Source organism: Hippocampus comes, unplaced genomic scaffold, assembly GCF_001891065.2.
Source record: "Hippocampus comes isolate QL1 unplaced genomic scaffold, H_comes_QL1_v1.1 scaffold63, whole genome shotgun sequence".
NCBI classification, from domain to species: domain Eukaryota; kingdom Metazoa; phylum Chordata; class Actinopteri; order Syngnathiformes; family Syngnathidae; genus Hippocampus; species Hippocampus comes.
Window position 1 is genome coordinate 841,784 of NW_017805987.1, and position 18,260 is coordinate 860,043.

Sequence of the window (18,260 nt, forward strand, 5' to 3'; positions counted from 1 at the left end):
TGTAAAAGATCTCCAGGAAGCGTTATTGTATTGTATTCCCTTTTGTGTGGCTCCATCTAGTGGATGCATAGCGCAACCGCAGCCACTAATGTAGCTTCAATTCGATGCGCCGTCGATAGAAAAACAGTTAAAATAGGCCATTCATTGACGGTGCGCCATATCGTGCGAAAAATACAGGAATTTATTTGCGCCATTTTGCGCCGGACGACTGATGTGCCGTAAAAAAAAAAAAAAAAAAAAAAAAGTGCAGCAAATGGAGTGATGTGCAAGCATCGATTTAAAAAAAAAAAAAGCAGCACCCGAATAAATCTGGCTAACAGTCCAGTTTCCCTAGATTGTTTGTTTGTGTAAAAACAATTAGAAAGTCGACAGACGAGGGGAAAAAATGTCAGAATTAGATTTTGATGATATTTTCGAAGGAGACCCTTCTTCAACGGAAGAGAAGTTGTCCTCCTACACTCCTCACTTAGTTATAGCGCAGTAAGCGCTTATGTTTGTTTAATGTGTTATCTCACTTATTTTTATATTGTACAGATTTAGCATGAGAAATGAACATCTATTTATATATCATCAATTGTCAATAGAATTTGGAGGCTGGAACAGATTCATTGCATTCCCCGTTCATTTCAGTTCCTCGGAGGCTTTGATGATCCCCGGGTCTGATTTCCACGATTTGCCAAAATTGTAGAAGAGAGCCAGCGTGTTGATGAGGAACGGCACGTGGACCGTGGCGAAAGGGAGATGTGCGCGGGCGAGGTTAAGGAACGCAGCCGACGCTCACGTGTCATCGCCAACCCCGAGCGGACAGTATGGTGATTTTATAAAGCGCTAAAAAAGACCAAACCAATTTAAACGCGACAAGGTGAGCGCACGTGAGACTCAAACCACCGTATAATCCGATGCGCCTTATATATGGCGGCGCAGTCTCTTTATAGTCCCCGTTGAGTTGTTTCCCTGTTAGCGCTCCTATGCCATCTAGTGGTGAGTATGAGCAAGAACCAATCAGAATGTAAGCGCATTCGCCAACACACACACAGACTTTGCGAGCTCTGCGCATCCATTACGAAACGAAGATAACACCAAAAGCAGAGTTAACTACTGACTAAATGACGGAAGAAGGAGACAAGCAAAACTTCTCCGGATATTTCGTCCCTTGGTTAAAATTCTTCTTATTATAGTGAACACAGTAAGATTTTTTTTTTTTAACATCTACATTTGGCAATAGTTCATAATATGAATATTATATTGGTATTATTTCCAGATTTTTTTCTTCAAAAAAAAAAAGACATTTTCGAACATTTGAAAACAATTATGAATTACCGACAATCATTATAAATAACACAAATAATGATTTCAATGTTAAAATGATTTTTTTCCCCTCCAAATTCACAAATGACTTGGCTCATCTGTGCCCGAAGTCCCAACGTTCTTTTCATCAAGCGCAGGTCAAAGGGATCCGCGCCCGCCCGCCCGGCCACCCGCCCGCCTTACTTGTGCAGCAATGAAGCATGTGATTCAATGCCCTCCCCTCCTTCAATTAGCAGCTTCCAAACAGAACCGCAATTCTTCCCTGAACAGAATAAAAAAAAGTTCCAACAAGCTCATTTGCGCGCACATTGATTGGACACTCTGCTTTGCCATCCATCCCGATTCATGTTTTTTTTTTTTTTTTTTGGGGTGACTCTTTTAAAAGAAATGGATTAAAACTCAATCCCCAGCTCAGATTGGTTTGTGTTCTAAATTAAAAACGAAAGTGAGGGGCAAAAGCAGTCAAATCGCTCTCGTTTGCCAACCTCCTTGTTTCTGTCAGATTTACTGGAAGGACGAACGAGCTTTAATTCCACATCCCCCCCCCTATAATTAGACAAGTGGACTGCCGTCTGGTGGACATCCGAGCCATCTGTCAATACGACACGTTGGCGCGGGTTCGCTAACATCACCTGACCTCAGAAAGGAATACGGAGGAATGCGCCTGTTTTGTTTTTGGGTTGTTTTTTTTTTTTTTCGCCCCACACAAATGCCCAAAAAAAGGATATCATTCCAGAACCAGTAGAACCAGGTTGTATACATCCAAAACTTTGTTGCCAGGTAGATTCCCAGAGGGAGAGCGCTATGCATGGAGTGGTCAAAAAAAGCCCTGGAAGCACAAAACAGACGGCGGGGACGTTTTAACCAGAAAGTGTGAAACGGTCCCACTTGAAATATGAAATATGAAACATGCTCCCGACTGGACTTACTTGGAAAGAAACTGCACGGCCACCCAGACGCCCACGTACATGAGACCCTTGATGAGCCAAGAGTCGATATCCAGGTCGGCGATGAAGCCCACCAGCCAGATGACCAGGAAGGGCGTCCCCAGCATCACCTTCTGTCTGACCTCCTGAGGGGCGGAGACACGCGTCGTCAAATGTGACTCGTGACCGACGGCTCACAGTCACTCGTCTCCGGCCACGCCCACCTTGTCCGTTTTGAGTCTCTTCAAGTAGGACGGGCTGTCGTAGCCTTTGGCTTGCCGCGCTTCCTGCAAGTGGTTGATCATCCACACGTTCTTCCGCTGCTTGGCGAGATCCAGCGGCGTTTCACCCTTAAAGCACAAGAAAAAAAATAAATAAATAAAGATACAATCTGTCGAGCCAGCGTGAGAACAGCAAGCCGCGAGTTTGCGGGATTTTACTACCTTGATGTTCTGCGCGTCGACGTTGGCGTTGGCGTCCAGCAGCAGGCTGATGACGGTGGTGTTGCCGGCCAGCACAGCCCAGTGCAGCGCCGTGTTCTTGTGGTATTTGTCGCCCAGGTTCACCGACACGTTGAAGGTGAGCAGCAGCCGGGTGGGGTCCACGCTGTCGCCAGAACGAGACAATGAAAGCGCGACCATTGCACTGCACTCCGATTTTTTTTTTTTTTTTTTGGACGACAGTCCTGACAAACGCGACGTGTGCGTTTACGCACCTGTGCGTCCTGTACGCCGCCCACATGAGGGGAGTCATGCCATTCTGGTCCATCATGTCCACGTCCTGTCGTGCATGCAACGCAAGCCAATTAGATGGGACGGCGCGTGACGGGTTGTGAAGAGCACAATCAAGCCTATTGACGAAGACGCGTCAGAAATCAAAGTGACGTGGCACCAAAATAAATAAATGTCGAATAACGACTCAAATGCAGACGAAGTCAACTTAAGTTACCGTATTTTCCGCACTATAAGGCGCCACGGAGTATAACGCGCACCTTCAATGAAACTGTTTTTATAAGGCGCATGGAATAGAAGACACAATATCGGTTGCAGTTGCGTTATGCAGCCACTAGATGGAGCTACGCCAAAGGGAATACAATACAATACGATACAACTTGACTTATATGGAGCTTTCACAAGCGCTGCAGCTGTAACAAAGCGCTTTACGGAACATTTTAAAATTCTACAGTCAAACCTTGGTTTTCGAACGTCTCTGTTCTCGACCAAATCGGTTTTCGACCAAAAATGTCGAATTTTTTATGCCCCGGATTACGACCGAAAATCGGTTCTCGAGCAAACTGAGCGCACTTGAATGCGCCACTTGACTCCTCTCGCCTCTCCTCACACGAGGAAGTGACGCTTCCTCTTGTAGCGTTCTATTGTGAGCGGACGTGTTCAATAAAGATTTTTTTTTTTTTGTAACCCTTGTGTTACAATTTCTACTATTTTCGTAACACATGGATTACCCCATATGTTACAATTTCTATAATTTTTGTAGATTCTTGCGTATTGTCATCTTTAAATCAAAGACAAAGCATAAATTTGTGTGATATGAAATATGGAATGCTTTCAGGTGCGCCTTAGAAGGCAATGATTCAAAGTTCCTGAACTCATTCAGTACCAGCCAATCCTAGACCAAGTCTGAAAAGACGTTTAAAAACGTCTTTGGGAGTGAATGAGTTAAAAGCGCCACTAGAGGGAGCCGGGCAGTTTTCCGAATCACAGATGGGAGAGTTGTTCATAAAGATCGTCCCCGCGTTTATGACACGTGGGGAGATCTGTCGTATTATCCACGTCTGACCTGTCCCTTGGCGATAAGGTAGGCGACAATGGAGGTGTGGCCGAACTGGGCGGCCAAGTGGACGCAGCTGCAACCCTCGCCGTCGATCAAGGACGGGTCGGCGCCGTATTTCATCAGCTGCACCACCATGGATAGGTGGCCTTGTCTGGAAGAGAAGACGCAATAACATTTATTTCCCCGGAGAACAGAAAAGTGAGATGGATGGATGGATAGGTTTTTTTTTTTTCCCCTCGCTGGAGTCCTAGAAAAGACCAAGAAGAAAACTACGGGGTGTTTTAAAGGTCAATGCAAGGTGGGGGGACAGGCTATCAATAATGCAGGAGCAAAGACGTCACACCAAACGGTCGCAGAAGGTACCTGGTGGCCCAGTGTAGCGGTGTGGAGTTGAGGTCTCCTCCCAGCTGGTCCACGATGGCACCCTTCGATATGTAGTACCTGTGATAAAGCATTATTAGCGCCTCTGCCATTCCCAGAAAGAAACCCAGAAAAAGACTCACTTGACCAAGTCGACCCTGTTGTTAATGGCGGCCCAGTGGAGGAGGGTCACGTTTTCTTTGTCCGGCTGCCGGACGTCGAACCCGGCTTCCACCAGCTCCCTGCATCGCTCGAAGATGCCGTACCTGCGGAGGAGACGACGTCATACGACGGTGAATTTGCGAAACCGTTCCAATTGCGTCCAAAACGTTTCACTGGGGGGCAAGGGGGGGGCTCACTGCGTGGCTTTCACGATGTCCCACGTGCTGTAGTCGTCCACGTGGTTCTTGCGGCTGACGGTCTCGCTGTAGCCGTGATTGAAGTGGCTCTGAGGCTTGATTTCCTACAGGGCGAAGAGCAACTGAGGTCAGGTTTTCTCTTTTTTTCTTTTTGGTGGCAGCGCCTCATTAGCGGGTACAGTTCAGAAATGAGTACACCAAGAGGACGGCAGAACAGGACAACGCCGGCTAATCTAGCCTTGCGCCGGAAGATCTAATGTGCCGCACGGCACGTGCGGCATCTGCGCTCACTTCTCACATTCAATTAGCCTCCACGGTAACGCCGGCAGAACCGTCTGTTCGCCTCGACGGGCCTGGGAAACGCAGGCCGCGTGTGCTTCTTGCAAACAGTGGGTATCACATACAGTAGCATCGTGTACTGAAATTCAAAATAGCACCATGCTGTCATTTTGAAGAAATATCACTTTCACCCCTGACATCACTCTCCCGTGGTAATACCTTGTCAACCCCACTCCCACCAATTAAAAAGGCATTTGTCACTGCAGCGTAAAGTGCAATGAGCCTCTCCGTTTTTTTTTTTTTTTTAAACCCGATCACAATGAAGTGTTCTTCCATTTTAGAACTACGTTGATTAGGGTGGGGTCTAGGGTCGTTACATGCTTTGTGTGGGGGGGTTAAACAAAATTATAATCTTGCCATTACAGCTCACGTGACCTAACTCAAGTTTGCCACGACCTAAATTTGAATGCAAACAAACAAGTGCAGTTTTCTGACAGCCAATTCGTTCGTCTGTTGGTGAGTAATGCGCCTACAGAAGGCTTGGTTCGATTCTCTTGTCCCAGTTCGCCTTCTCTCTCTCTTTCACTTCCCTTTTACTTCATTATCGCACCAGTGCTTGTTCCACTCCTCATCTAAGGGCAACATGACATTCACAGTCAATTGAAAGTAGTCTTGTTTTCTGTTTACAAATGTACTGTAACATGATATGCACTCTTTTATGTCTACATATTGTTTGGATGTGAATTGTGCTCCGCTTTCTTGGTCAGACCACTCGTGAAAAAGAGACCTCTGTATGTCTCAATGTTTTATTTTCTGTGTTTTAAAAAAATAGGGTTCGATTGATTGACGAGCCAGTGCTAAGTCATTGCAACCTTTTCAACAGGCTCGTTGAATACCCCCTTCTAATGGGGCCGCTAACTTGTTTAAAATTTACTAAAGCCAGGCAATAAGCTCCCAAGACAGCTCAAATAACACCATGACTTAGTCTTTGTTGTCGAAAAAAAAAAATTTTTAAATAGGAATGAGCAGTAAACAGATTGATGTACACTCTCAGCGATGGGAATGGTGAGTTTAAGCGCAAGGAGTTTATAAGACGACATCCGTTGTAAAACAATAATATTAATAATAAGTGAATGTTCAGAACAGCTTCTGTAATACAGGGTGGCGATTTTGATGTCCGACACATTTCTACCGGCTACTCCTGCCCATGCAGCTCCCCAGCCGCCTGAAAAGGGGGGGGGGTGGGGGGGGGGGGGGGGGGGGGGGGGGGGGGGGGGGGGGGGGGGGGGGTACCGTTAGCGCATTTAGCATCGTTAGCAGCCTGACATCCCCCCCACTAGTGGTAATGCAGGGGGCATTGGCTCTCCCAAGGAAATAAACAGGATGAAATACAAAGAACATCCAGGCCGATGCCCCAAATTTGGTTTAAGGTGCGTCATGCACAAGCGCCCAAACGACGGGTTGTATAAAACGTACCTCTGGATGGAGAATAGGGACGCAGCCAGCTTCTTTCTCATACTCCTCCATGACATCGGCCATCTTGGTGGTGATGCCCGCAGTGCATTGTGGGAAAAGGGAGACTGCGAAGAGGGCAAGGGGTGGGGGGTTCAAGAGGGCGGAGTTGTCAAAACTACAAATAAATTGTTAAATTCGTGTTATTTAAATCTACTATTACGTCTTATTTAACACCGATATTAATTATCATACACTGTATTAATCCCTCCCTGATATTGCCAATATTGTGGGAAGCTCAGACCACGTAATGAAGAAATAATGCCACTAGATGTCGCCGTTATCCCACTAGATTACTATTGTCAGTTGAGCAATCGTATAAAATAAAACACAAAAGCATGTAGCGTGGTTATTTTTATTTTAGTTATTTTACCGAAATTGTGCAAAACTACAGTTATTTTAAATCACTTCAAAATATTAAATAGACGGTAATCCTGATATCACGTGATTGGATCACACTGCGTCAAAACCGTGACCCGCAAGAAAATATCAACGACTTTTTAAATGTATTTTTTTAAACTAAAATGAACTAATTGAGTTGGTATTAATATAGCCAGTTAAATCAAATCATCAGCAAAAAGGGAGGGCTTCGGATACTGTCTTCAAGTTCCGTAAATAGGAAGCAGACACCGGATACAAAATATTTACATTTCAAAATAAACCTGTAAAACGAAGAAATACTGTTAAGAAAACCCGAATGTTGTGTTAGAAAATAGTAACATTGGTCTCTTTTTCATTACACTTGGGTAAAATTGAAATTATAGACAAAGGGGTTAATGTGGAATCCAAATTCACGATCAGTTTTGTCATTTAGCTTTAATATTGAAACTAAATATTCGGAACTCGTAAAATGTATTTTCATTCGAGCCCTGTCCGGAATCTGACACGTCCGAGCCGGTGTAGCAGCCGTTTGCAAGTTGTCCAGATGTTTCTTTCCCGTTTCTTAACATAAATTGTATGTTTTACACTTGTATTTTTTTTTACCATGTATTAAAAAGTGATAAATTGGACCGCGCTGAAGTGTAAGTGATGATGACTGCGCTCGCTCAGGAATATGAAACGTCGGCTAAATAGTTAGCACTCGTCAGATAAACCGTCCCTGAACAAGACGCGGATATAAGAAGCATTTTCATATGAGCCATTTTTGCCACGGGTGAGTACCAGAGCTGTCAAATAACGCACAATTGCTCGTGGGTTTTCAAGCAGCTGTCACAGAAAAAAAGGCAGCTAGCTGTGCTAATGTTGACGCGGGAGTCACCTCTGCAGAAAACGAGCAGACTGTACGATTATGTAATAATCGAGGGAACGTAAACCCCGCATCAATCTGTCTGCAAGGGGACATTTGGTTGACAGATACTTTCCCTGCATTCACCTGACTCCCCCCCCGCGCACAATGCAGTCCTGCTGCACCCCTGGTGCTATGTTACCACTTTCCCTTGTCTGGAGCAGCAAGAGGAGAGCAGCCTGCAAATGCAACACACGCAAAGCCTCTCAGCGATGAATTGAGGTCATCTGGCGCATCACGAAAGCCTACGCATCGAGATAAAATGTTAAATATATGATAGGCAAGTGGTACTCGAACGTTTTTTTTTTTTAGTTTTCCATCGAGTACCTGTGTTTTGGAATGGTACCCTTATTTCCTTAGGTAAATCAACTGGGAGACCATATTGTGGCGCTAAGTTTCGTACACTCCATGCGCTCTTTCCACTTCACCCACACATTTGCCTAGTTGATGAGTGGTTCTTCATGACTTTCCAAACCAAATATAAGCGTTGAGAGGCAACTTGCACATTTGCCTGGCAAATGGAGCTTCCATTCTCTACCCTTCTCGAGCGGTGCTTTTGTCTTATAATAGCCAAGAAAATATGTCAACCGATAAGAGTCGTAATGGTACCCGTATTTGGTTTTTATAATTCTCTGCTCTGAAGTGTTTTTGGTGCAATGTTTTGCCATTTATATGGAATTATAAGCCCCTTTTGGGGATGGGGTGGTCATGAATTTATGACTGGCAAATAGTGGGGATTCGCCGTTTTTTTTGTTGTTGTTGTTGTTGCAAAACCTGCACTTTGTCATCAGAGGTGATGATGACAGTCACATTGTCGTGACGTGTCAGGCTATTTCCACTTGGGGAAGTTGAAATGAGGACATGATCTCAATTTCCTCATGACACTGTACGAAATGTCCAGACGTTTGAAAAAAAGAACGGAGTGAGGTTCCATCGGCTGGTAAAGTTAGCTCACCAGTATAGACAAATACTTGGCCGGTTTTACCGTTGACATTGATCTATATTTTTTTTCTCCCATGCTAGTGGATGGAGTTTTTTTCTTACAATATTTAAGCTCAGTGCTAATGTTCAAACTGCGCTTCCGATAATATGAAACGTTATTTTTAAGGCTAAAGTTTGAGCCTAACAATGCTACTGAATGTTGATCGTGGTGGTTGGGCGCGCTCTCCTGCTTGTCTCCTGCAGACACTGGCAGGCCTGCAGCGCCAGCCTACATTTTATAGGAGGCGGGCGAAAATATGGTGATGTCATCTTCAATGTCTCTCTCCCCCTCACTCTCTCTCTCATTTTCTCTCCCCCTCTCTCTCTCTCTGTATATTTTCCTCCTTCCAGGGTCTGTGTTGTGAATATTATGGTGCTTCTGCTGCCCAAGCTGCATGAGGTAGGTTTCCATCACTCCTCTTGCACACGTGCATGCTGCGTTTAATATTCTGGCATGTACGTGATAGAATCCATATGTTGTTTGGATAGAATCCCTTTTTGAAGGAAATAACTCCACAGTTTTGTGTTGCACGCCTGCTAACAAACGCTAATGCGAGCTGACCGAATTCCTGAGTCGGACACGTTACCTGAGCGGAGACCTTTACACCTTTCACCTTGAAGCATTTTGAGTAGGAAAGGCGGTACGTTTTTAAGGCGGAACGTGCCAACATCTGTTGGCACCTGCGCTCGCTCTCTCGCACTCTCTTCTGGTGTTATGTAAGAGGTTTCGCTCTCTTGCACACACACTCACACACATAAAAACAGTCCAATCAGGCAACAACAGATTTTCATAGCACATCTCCGTAGTAGCTGCGTCCTCGAAATACTGTATCCACGGTCACGGCTAAAAAAGCCGCGGCATTGTTTCGCGACTAAGAGGATTTTGAGCACGCGTTTGAGGTCATCGCAGTCTCCTTGACACCTCGCGGGGGTTCAGTCCTTCGGTCCTTGTCATCCGGCTCATCAGCATTCCCGTCCGCATGTGGCTCCGGCGGATTGGATGGCTGGAGAGTGTTGCTCTCTCCTTCCCTCATTTGGCAAATACTGTCCAGATGAAAACTGCAATGCATCTCTTTAAAACGCTAAAATGATTTCCTTCGATGTGTAATTAATATTACAGTGAGATCCATTGTTGCAATAGTTAAAAATGCCCGGTAATTTAATTGATGGTCATTTTATCTTCCGCCGCATCACAAACTGTTTCTCCGTTGTCAGCGACAAAATATTGTCACGTCTCTGCCAAATATCACACTATCGTGATTATAAACAGCGCTTCTGAACAGTTCACAGTCAAGGTATGAATGTGAGTTTGGTTATTTGTCAATGTGTTTGTCAAACTAGTTCATCGCGAATCATCAATGTATCGAGGACCAGTGATCCCAAATGCACCCGTCCCTATTTCATCCATAATTCACGTTGTACCGATTGATTCGTTTGCCCTGAAATGAAGCTTCATTTGACATCGTTGGCCTATTCGTCAGTCCTCTCCCGATTGTTTCGTTTGCCCTGAAATGAAGCTTCGTTTGACATCGTTGGCCTATTCGTCAGTCCTCTCTCGATTGTTTCGTTTGCCCTGAAATGAAGCTTCGTTTGATATCGTTGGCCTTCCATCGGTCCCCCCCGCCCCCTCGCATTGTTGATTAATAGTCTCCCTTCCCTGACCTACATGGACTGTTGCATTTGCCATCTATCAAACACGAACCAAACTGGGACGGCCACATGATTGAATTGGACCAACCAACGTAAATTGCTTTTCGCCCGCTTCTCATGTTCCCCCCCCCCCCCTGCTCCTCTCAACGTGATACATAATTTGGAGAAAGAATAAAGTCTATCAAGCTTTTGATGTAGGCGCGGAGAGCGTGTGTTATTTATTTTTTTCCTCCCTCCTCCCACCTGTACGGCTGCCATTCTGTTCTGAGTCATGGACTGATTGCTGAAGCATCTGTTTTAGTGTGACAGGTCCTTGGGATAGAATGCCGCATAAGCGTTGCGTGTGTGTGTGTGTGTGTGTGTGTGTGTGTGTGTGTGTGTGCGTGCGTGCGTGCGTGTGTGTGTTGGCGTATGACTATCAGAGCACGCGAGGTGTTTTATTTTATTTTTTTAGTCAGTTGACTTGGTGAATGTTTAATGGCCGTCGTCGCGAAAGTATTTGTTACAGTTGGAGACAAAAATCCAATCCACTGTTACGTTACACAATACTATAGGCGCTCATATCTTCGGGTGTCAACGAGTCATCTCATGGCGGTAAACTAAAACGAATGGTGCGAAGTGGATTGTGTAATTGCCTGTGATACGGAATTCCAGGTGTGCGATGCCCTGAAGCCAAAAGACATGCTGGCGGAATATCACTTTTCTTCGTGGGATTGTGGAGTCCTCCTCCGTTATTTTAGGTTCATGAAACACGGAGAGAGGAGGAGGAGGATCTAAGCCACGGCTAAATGGATATTTTTGCACTTGGTGAAGTTTTTCCTGCGGGGCGGTTTGTACTTCTTCAGGACGTGGCAGTGATAAAAACTGTTTTATTCTACAAAAAGTTTTTTTTGTAGAATGATTGAAGTGCTTGTTTGTGCAATGTTTGAGTCGTTTCATCGTGTGTCCTGTTTGTATTATTTCGACCCAAATAAGTCATGTGGGGGAGGAGCATTGAGAAGACGTATACTTTTGATGCTTCAGTTCACAGGAAGTCTCCGATGCGCTATCAATGTTGGGTCTCGATGCTGAGGCAGCACTGGTTAGTTAAGCCAAGATGTCACCCACAAGATCACTTGATTGCACCTTCCTCTGTCATTTTCCCAAGACCAAAAATAACTGTCACCAGCATATATGTTACAAGAGGGCAGATCATTTATGTTCAAGCTGAACAGAGTTGGACCCAGTACAGAGCCCTGAAGGACTCCTGTTAATATTTTTTGACACATTTATGAGTGTCAAAAAAAGAGCAAGGAAGACAGAAAGACATCCTCATCCTATCCATCCCATTTCCTATACCGTCTCATGGTCATTAGGGTGGCAGGCGATCGTCCCATCCCTTGAAACAATCACCAAAAGTGATTGCCTGACTTCACATGATTCCTCAGGAATGTATTCTGAGCTTGCTCATATTACTTAGAATGATCGGATTTAGACTCAAGTGCGACTAATCTGTCGCACTTGAGTCCATTCGACGCAGATCGCCACGTGTAAATCTTTGTCAGGTTCAATGAATGGGCTACGTGCCATTCACAATTAACCATCCCTGCATAATAGACAAGCGTTAAAAACAATGACATGCCTCACTGCTTCTATAGGGGAAACAAGCCCAAGGCAAATGGAAAGAGATTTCAGCATTTCCTTGGGAACACTTGACAGATTGGCAGATGTTTCGAAATGTTGTTTATTGAAGGTTTCAGTGCAGGAAATGTACACGTTGACAGTCGCCGCTGTAATCATTTCCTGCGGCGGTAACCCTTTTGTGTCGCCTGACTTTCCTGACAGAGATGCACTTATCTGAGCAGCGCTGACAGGCCCCCCGGCTCAGCTTGAACATGACCATGAAGTCTTCGTCGGAGTCCCAACAGGAGACTGAGACCACCTTGGTGAGTCGATACACAAGACAGACTAATGTACCGTATTTTCTGCACTGTAAAGCGATTTCGGATCATAAGGCATCGTCAATGAATGGCCTATTTTAAAACGAGTTCATTTATAGGGCGCATAGAATAGAAGCTACAATAGTGGCTGCGGTTGCGCTAGCATCCACTAGATGGAGCTACGCCAAAGGGAAAACTGTACATGAAACATAGATACAAATGGCATTACAAACCAATAAATGAAAGATAAAAGTTATGTAGATGATTGATTACAAAAAAAAAAGGCACACAAACCTTGTGGGCTCACATCCACAAAGGTCTTGCTTGTCTCCTTCTTCCTTCATTTAGTCAGTAGTTAACGATGCTTTTGGTCTTTTCTTCGTTTCATATTCGCTGCGCAGAGCTCACAAAATACGGTACAGATTTTTTTTTTTTGGACTAAGGCTTTAGAAATGGAAGTAGACGTGATGAATCGATGATTAAAACTGTAAATGTCTAATGCCAAATCCAATACACGCAGTGGCGCTTTGCTATACAAGTTCATTATCCATCAAGTCCATATACTCCCGTTGACGGCGATGATTTCCCTGAACCATTTATTAAATGTCGCGCGTCTGCTCTAGCTCTTCGCTGATGAGACATTGTTTCCCGAAGTCCACTCGATTAGCCAAAACCATTACCTGACAAGTGCTTCTCCCCGACAGCAAAACTTGGCTGCCGTGCACTGCGTAATGAGATCTCAGTGGAAGCAAGGCGAGCGATGCGGTTATACGCGGGGATGCAGATTTATTTTCACGGAAGCAGAAACGACGGCGCATTAGTTGCGAGGACAGTACTGCTTCCATTTTTTTTTTTTTAATGCTTTCACTTTAATGTTATTTTCCCACATATGTTCAAATATCTCATCTTTGTGAAGAACACAATTTGCAAAACCTGGGTTGGCCTTCGCCTCGATCGTGTGTTTCTCTCAGGCAAATTTATGAAAGAGCATAACTCACAATCTATTTCAAGCACTTCCATAAAGTCTCCAATGTGACTGATGGGAGCTCCCAGTCAGCGGCAGCGCATTAAAGGGCCACTTTCTTTATTTCAGCTCCCGGTTTTTGCTGTCTGTCCTTTCATTTCACCTCCACCGTAATCCTCCTGTAGCGGTTTTTTCTCCCCCCCATGTGAGTGGGCGTGCAATTATAATTGCAGATAGCCTGATAACATCTCTCTCAAGCCATCACACACAAAAAAAAAAAAAAAAAAAAAATACACAGTGGGATTATTGGGTTGCACACCCCCAAAGCCCTTCGCCCTTGCTTAGAGTTTTTCAGCTAATTATCAACGCGGACTCTCTTTTCGCGTCTGCGCGATTAAGCCGCTAAAAGGCTCCTGAAAGTCAAAAGCGGCAATGAACTGTTTCTTTTGATCGCCGACCTTTTGAAGAATTTTTATCTGACTGCCCAGGCGATGCCGTGTTTGCGGCGGCATGTTATAAACCTCCTCGCTCATTATGAGCCGCGGCACTGCCAACGCGGTGCGAGATGAAGACGAGGAACGCGTTGTGTCACCGCCTCGACGGGTCGCTTGATATGGAGTCGGGCTGCGGAAATGATGGGCTCTTAAAAAAAAAAAAAAGCTGACAACAGTCTGCCGTTGAGGTGACAGGCGTTTATTATTGATCACTTACCTATAATTATTATTATCCTAAAAATAATCTGTTACCAGTTACATGTCCAATTTTAGCAGCCTCGAATGAAAACGATTTGAACATTTGGTCTGCATAGTTTCTTTCCCGTGTACAGTGAACCCCCCCGCTACGTAGCAATTCATCATTCGCAACGCAAACGGGGGATTGCTATGCAACCGTTCGAGCGGCAGTGCAGCACAGAGCGAAATCAATCAAATAGTACAGGTTGGTATTTTCGCTGCTGTTTGTGTTCTCATCGGGCTGTCCCACATGTCGGTCACATGTTGTCGTTTTACCATCGCAACCCCGATCTGTTGTGTAAATAGCACGGCGAGCAATTATTTACCGAGGAACTGCTTTCCAAACCCTCGGGAACCTCGCTGAAAGTATGACGGCATGTAAAATATCGTTGCTGACACCAACTCCTGCATGTTCCCCAGCAGTCTTCTTTTTTCCACTGTTGACTCCCGAACTGCTCGTGACGACATTTTAGCACCCGCCATTCATCCTATAGCGATGCTAATAGCTATGCTAACACGCTACAGTTGTGTTACACCTTGCCCAAAACCAGTCAGCTCGGATGCTGGAAATCGCAATGGAAATTTACCAGAGCACGATGCAACTTTTTGATCATGTATCTGGGTGAAGCAGCATGTGGTTGGTTGGTTGATGACTCAAAGGTATTCCATGGACAGGACTGTCAGCACAACATATTGGCGGCTGTCACAATGTCACGTTCGACCAACAACGAGGTCCTCCGCCAAATACAAAAAGCTTTCTTGCCATTCATAAGCTCTCATTTTGTTCCTGAGCAAAATCCATTCAAAAAAACAATCCCTAATGTCTCCACAAGGGGATGCAAATTTACAATTCGTAAAACTTGTTTTAAAGGATATCATAATTTTTTTTTCCTTGAGCAAGCAAAACAGAAAATCGATTAAAATCACACACATTTTTTTTTTTTTAAGGCCAATAGCTCAGTCATCCTCTTGGTGTTTCGCAGTGTTTACTATCGTAACAGACGTCAGGGATGGGAAGATGAGCTCCATCCATCCTCTGCTCAATTATTAACTCCTGCTGAGATACTCTCATGCCATTAACAGTTTTTTTTTGCGGGGGAAGGTCATTCATTGACTATTGATTTCATCTTGCCGAATGAATGGCTATCCCTGTTTCGCACCATGTGACGACTTATGTCGAGCTACTCGTCCCATGCTTTGACACGGTTGCGTTGGCGAACGCTAGCCGAGATGGTGAGTGCATTTGCAGCTCGCGATATTGGCGCCGTGAAAAATAACTGCAGCGGGGTTGGTTGCGCTTGTGTCTCTCTCTCCGTGGGCTGATGTGGTCGCGTTTGGTTTATTGGTGCAGAAAAGGCTTCAGTCAACACGAGCGCGAGGAGGCTGTTCCTCGGGACGCATAGGCGCTCCAATAACTACTTCCGTACACAAGACAAGGTCCCGATTGTGGTGTCCACTTCAGCCCTTTTGAACTCATTCACTCCCAAAGACGTTTTTAAACGTCTTTTCAGACTTGGTCTCGAATTGGCTGGTACTGAATGAGTTAAAAACGCTTGTTTCTTCGGCCATGTGGCGCCCTGATGATTTGTATGATGTACCCCCGCCGCCCCACCTTTGACAAAAAAAAAAAAAGCTGAGTCAAAGGCCTGTTTGTGATGTCATAAAGAATCCCAATGAAATAGAACGACGGCAACAGAGCGCCCGGGCAGTGGGTTGTCTTAAAAGAAGAAGAAGAAGGAGGGGTGAGGCAACAAATAAACACGGAAGGACGTTTAGTGACAGAGTGGGGGGGGGGATAAATGAGTGAGGCTCCCTTTCCCTTGTCTCCTCCCCTCAGTTGAAGACTGCTCCGAGCTCGGTCGTAGCGCGCCGCCGCGGCAACAGCAGCAGCAGCAGCAAGCAAGCAAGCTCACCTCCCTCCGCACGGTACGCATTTATTTCTCTTATCTGCCTCTGCGAGGAGGCCCTCGGACATAGCGGCAAACAGGAAATAGTGTGACGGATGTGGAACACCGTTCTTAATTCTGTTCTTGGATCTCTCGCTCAAAATGTTTTGATGGCTTTTCGGGGCTCATTTTGTAAATGGCAGCCTCGTATGCGGTGAATGCAGCGTTGGTCTACAACTGCATTACATGTGCAGTGATCCTGCTGCTGCTGCAAGGTTCTGACTAATAAATTTACCCCAATCAAGGCTATTGGCAGAAGGGACGTTTCTTAGGTCACTTGACAGCTGAGGGGCCATTCATCTAAAGTACAGGCCAGACCCAAGCGCCTTCCACATAGGACCCAGACCTGGTATGATATCTTGGCAGTGATCTTTGTACTTGCAATATTTGCAGACTGCGGTTTAGAAACTTTTATTAAACGTCTTTCCAGACTTGGTCTAGAATTGGCTGGTATTGAATGAGTTAAATTTCCCAGATTCACAGGCAGGCGCAGGACGGAAAACATGCCCCCTTTTAACGCACTCTCCTCGAGTCCCCACGAGGCTTTCGGCTTCATTGAAACAAAAACACTCTTGTAGTGTGTCAAGTGAGAGAAACAAAAAGCGAGGTTTGTAAATAGGCCAAGTAGCATGTTAGTCTTCCGGGGCTGTTATGATGCCTTGTGATTTGATTTAAGGCAACTCGGGTTGGTTTGCTGGAGACACTTGACTGCTCACTTTTTACGTTTTCGTGTACAATTTCTCACAGTTCCTCGGGTCTCGATAAAAGTTTACTCACAGGGATATATTCTTTATGCTCAGCGAAAGGATTCATACGACTGCAGCGTACTGAGCAGTTGTGACCGTCTTTGTGTATACAGTACTGTATAAGCATGTACACTACTGCCCCCTGGTGGCAGAGACTCCCAGACCAAATAATTTAAATGCTTTAACATTTAATTACAATAATATAGTAATGTTACAGTATTTATGTGATTTTTTTCAAATCTATACTGTCTCGTGGTGTTTTGATTATTGTGTCACCACTAATCCCCCCCCCCAGTCACCTTCACATAGCGTCCCGGTGTCTCAGTCCCTTTGCAGGGATGAACCCAATCAGTCGCGGGCTCGCTGCGTGAGGCCACCCACATCATTTAACCCCCCCGCACACTTGTCCCGTTTTGAGGACAGACATGCTGAAACGCTATCGTCTAATGACGTGCGGCGTACGTGACTTAAGAGTGTCAGGTTGAAATTGTCCTTCGCAGCACCTCCATTAACTTCTATTAGAAATGCTGGGAGAGGATGTTTAGTATCTCCTTATGCTAGCACTTGACGTAGCAAGCCGGTGAGTGGGGAAGCAGCGGTGATGTGAACGACTAGGAATAGTCTTGGAATATAGATGACCGTATTTTCCGCACTATAAGGCGCTTCGGAGTATAAGGCGCATTTTCAATTAATGGCCTATTTTAAAACGGTTTTCATATACAGGGCGCATAGAATAGAAGTTACAATAGTGGCCGCGGTTGCGTTATGCGTCCACTAGATGGAGCTACGCTAAAGGGAATACAATACAATACGGCTTTATATCGAGCTTTCGCAACTGCTGCAGCTGTAACAAAGCGCTTTACACAACATTTCTTCGCAGCACCTCCATTAACTTCTATTAGAAATGCTGGGAGAGGATGTTTAGTATCTCCTTATGCTAGCACTTGACGTAGCAAGCCGGTGAGTGGGGAAGCAGCGGTGATGTGAACGACTAGGAATAGTCTTGGAATATAGATGACCGTATTTTCCGCACTATAAGGCGCTTCGGAGTATAAGGCGCATTTTCAATGAATGGCCTATTTTAAAACGTTTTTTATATACAGGGCGCATAGAATAGAAGCTACAATAGTGGCCGCGGTTGCGTTATGCGTCTACTAGATGGAGCTACGCTAAAGGGAATACAATACAATACGGCTTTATATCGAGCTTTCACAACCGCTGTAGCTGTAACAAAGCACTTTAAAGAACATTTAAAATACTATGTCCAAGAAATCAGAATAGTGATCCATATATAAGGGGCACTGCTGGCTTTTGAGAAAATTGACTGCTTTTAGGTGCGTGTTATAGTGCGGAAAATACGGTAATAGGAATGTTGTGTGTGGAATGTGGGGGACTCCCTCTTAAGTAATGTTTACAGTTCTATACTCCATCAATGTATTCTTTCAGGGTCTTCTGAAAAAGTAACACAACAGTGATGACTCATATTTTTCAGTCGCCCCCCCC

General features: G+C 45.0%; 2 protein-coding genes across 11 annotated transcripts in view; one reads left to right on the forward strand and one right to left on the reverse strand.

The window, feature by feature from the left end:
- Positions 1 to 6,604, reverse strand: part of zdhhc17 (zDHHC palmitoyltransferase 17) — a 19,702-nt gene extending 13,098 nt beyond the window's left edge. Inside the window, 11 exon segments of the mRNA XM_019891765.1 lie at positions 621 to 743; positions 2,037 to 2,137; positions 2,238 to 2,380; positions 2,459 to 2,584; positions 2,678 to 2,840; positions 2,950 to 3,014; positions 4,032 to 4,176; positions 4,389 to 4,466; positions 4,529 to 4,651; positions 4,745 to 4,848; positions 6,500 to 6,604. Coding sequence (XP_019747324.1) covers positions 621 to 743; positions 2,037 to 2,137; positions 2,238 to 2,380; positions 2,459 to 2,584; positions 2,678 to 2,840; positions 2,950 to 3,014; positions 4,032 to 4,176; positions 4,389 to 4,466; positions 4,529 to 4,651; positions 4,745 to 4,848; positions 6,500 to 6,562 — 1,234 coding nt within the window. The 5' untranslated portion in view covers positions 6,563 to 6,604.
- Positions 6,605 to 7,385: 781 nt separating this feature from the next.
- The window catches only part of osbpl8 (oxysterol binding protein-like 8), a 48,899-nt gene continuing 38,024 nt past the window's right edge, over positions 7,386 to 18,260 (forward strand). For 7 of the 10 annotated variants that reach the window (XM_019891786.1, XM_019891789.1, XM_019891787.1 and 4 more), the window contains exons 1-3: positions 7,386 to 7,688; positions 9,153 to 9,201; positions 12,276 to 12,376. In XM_019891786.1, the coding sequence (XP_019747345.1) occupies positions 12,326 to 12,376 (51 nt within the window). In that variant the 5' untranslated portion in view covers positions 7,386 to 7,688; positions 9,153 to 9,201; positions 12,276 to 12,325. Of the gene's footprint in view, positions 7,689 to 9,152; positions 9,202 to 12,275; positions 12,377 to 15,565; positions 15,992 to 16,256; positions 16,361 to 18,260 lie in introns of those variants that run through there. The other 3 variants (XM_019891795.1, XM_019891797.1, XM_019891796.1) reach the window with 2 other exon arrangements.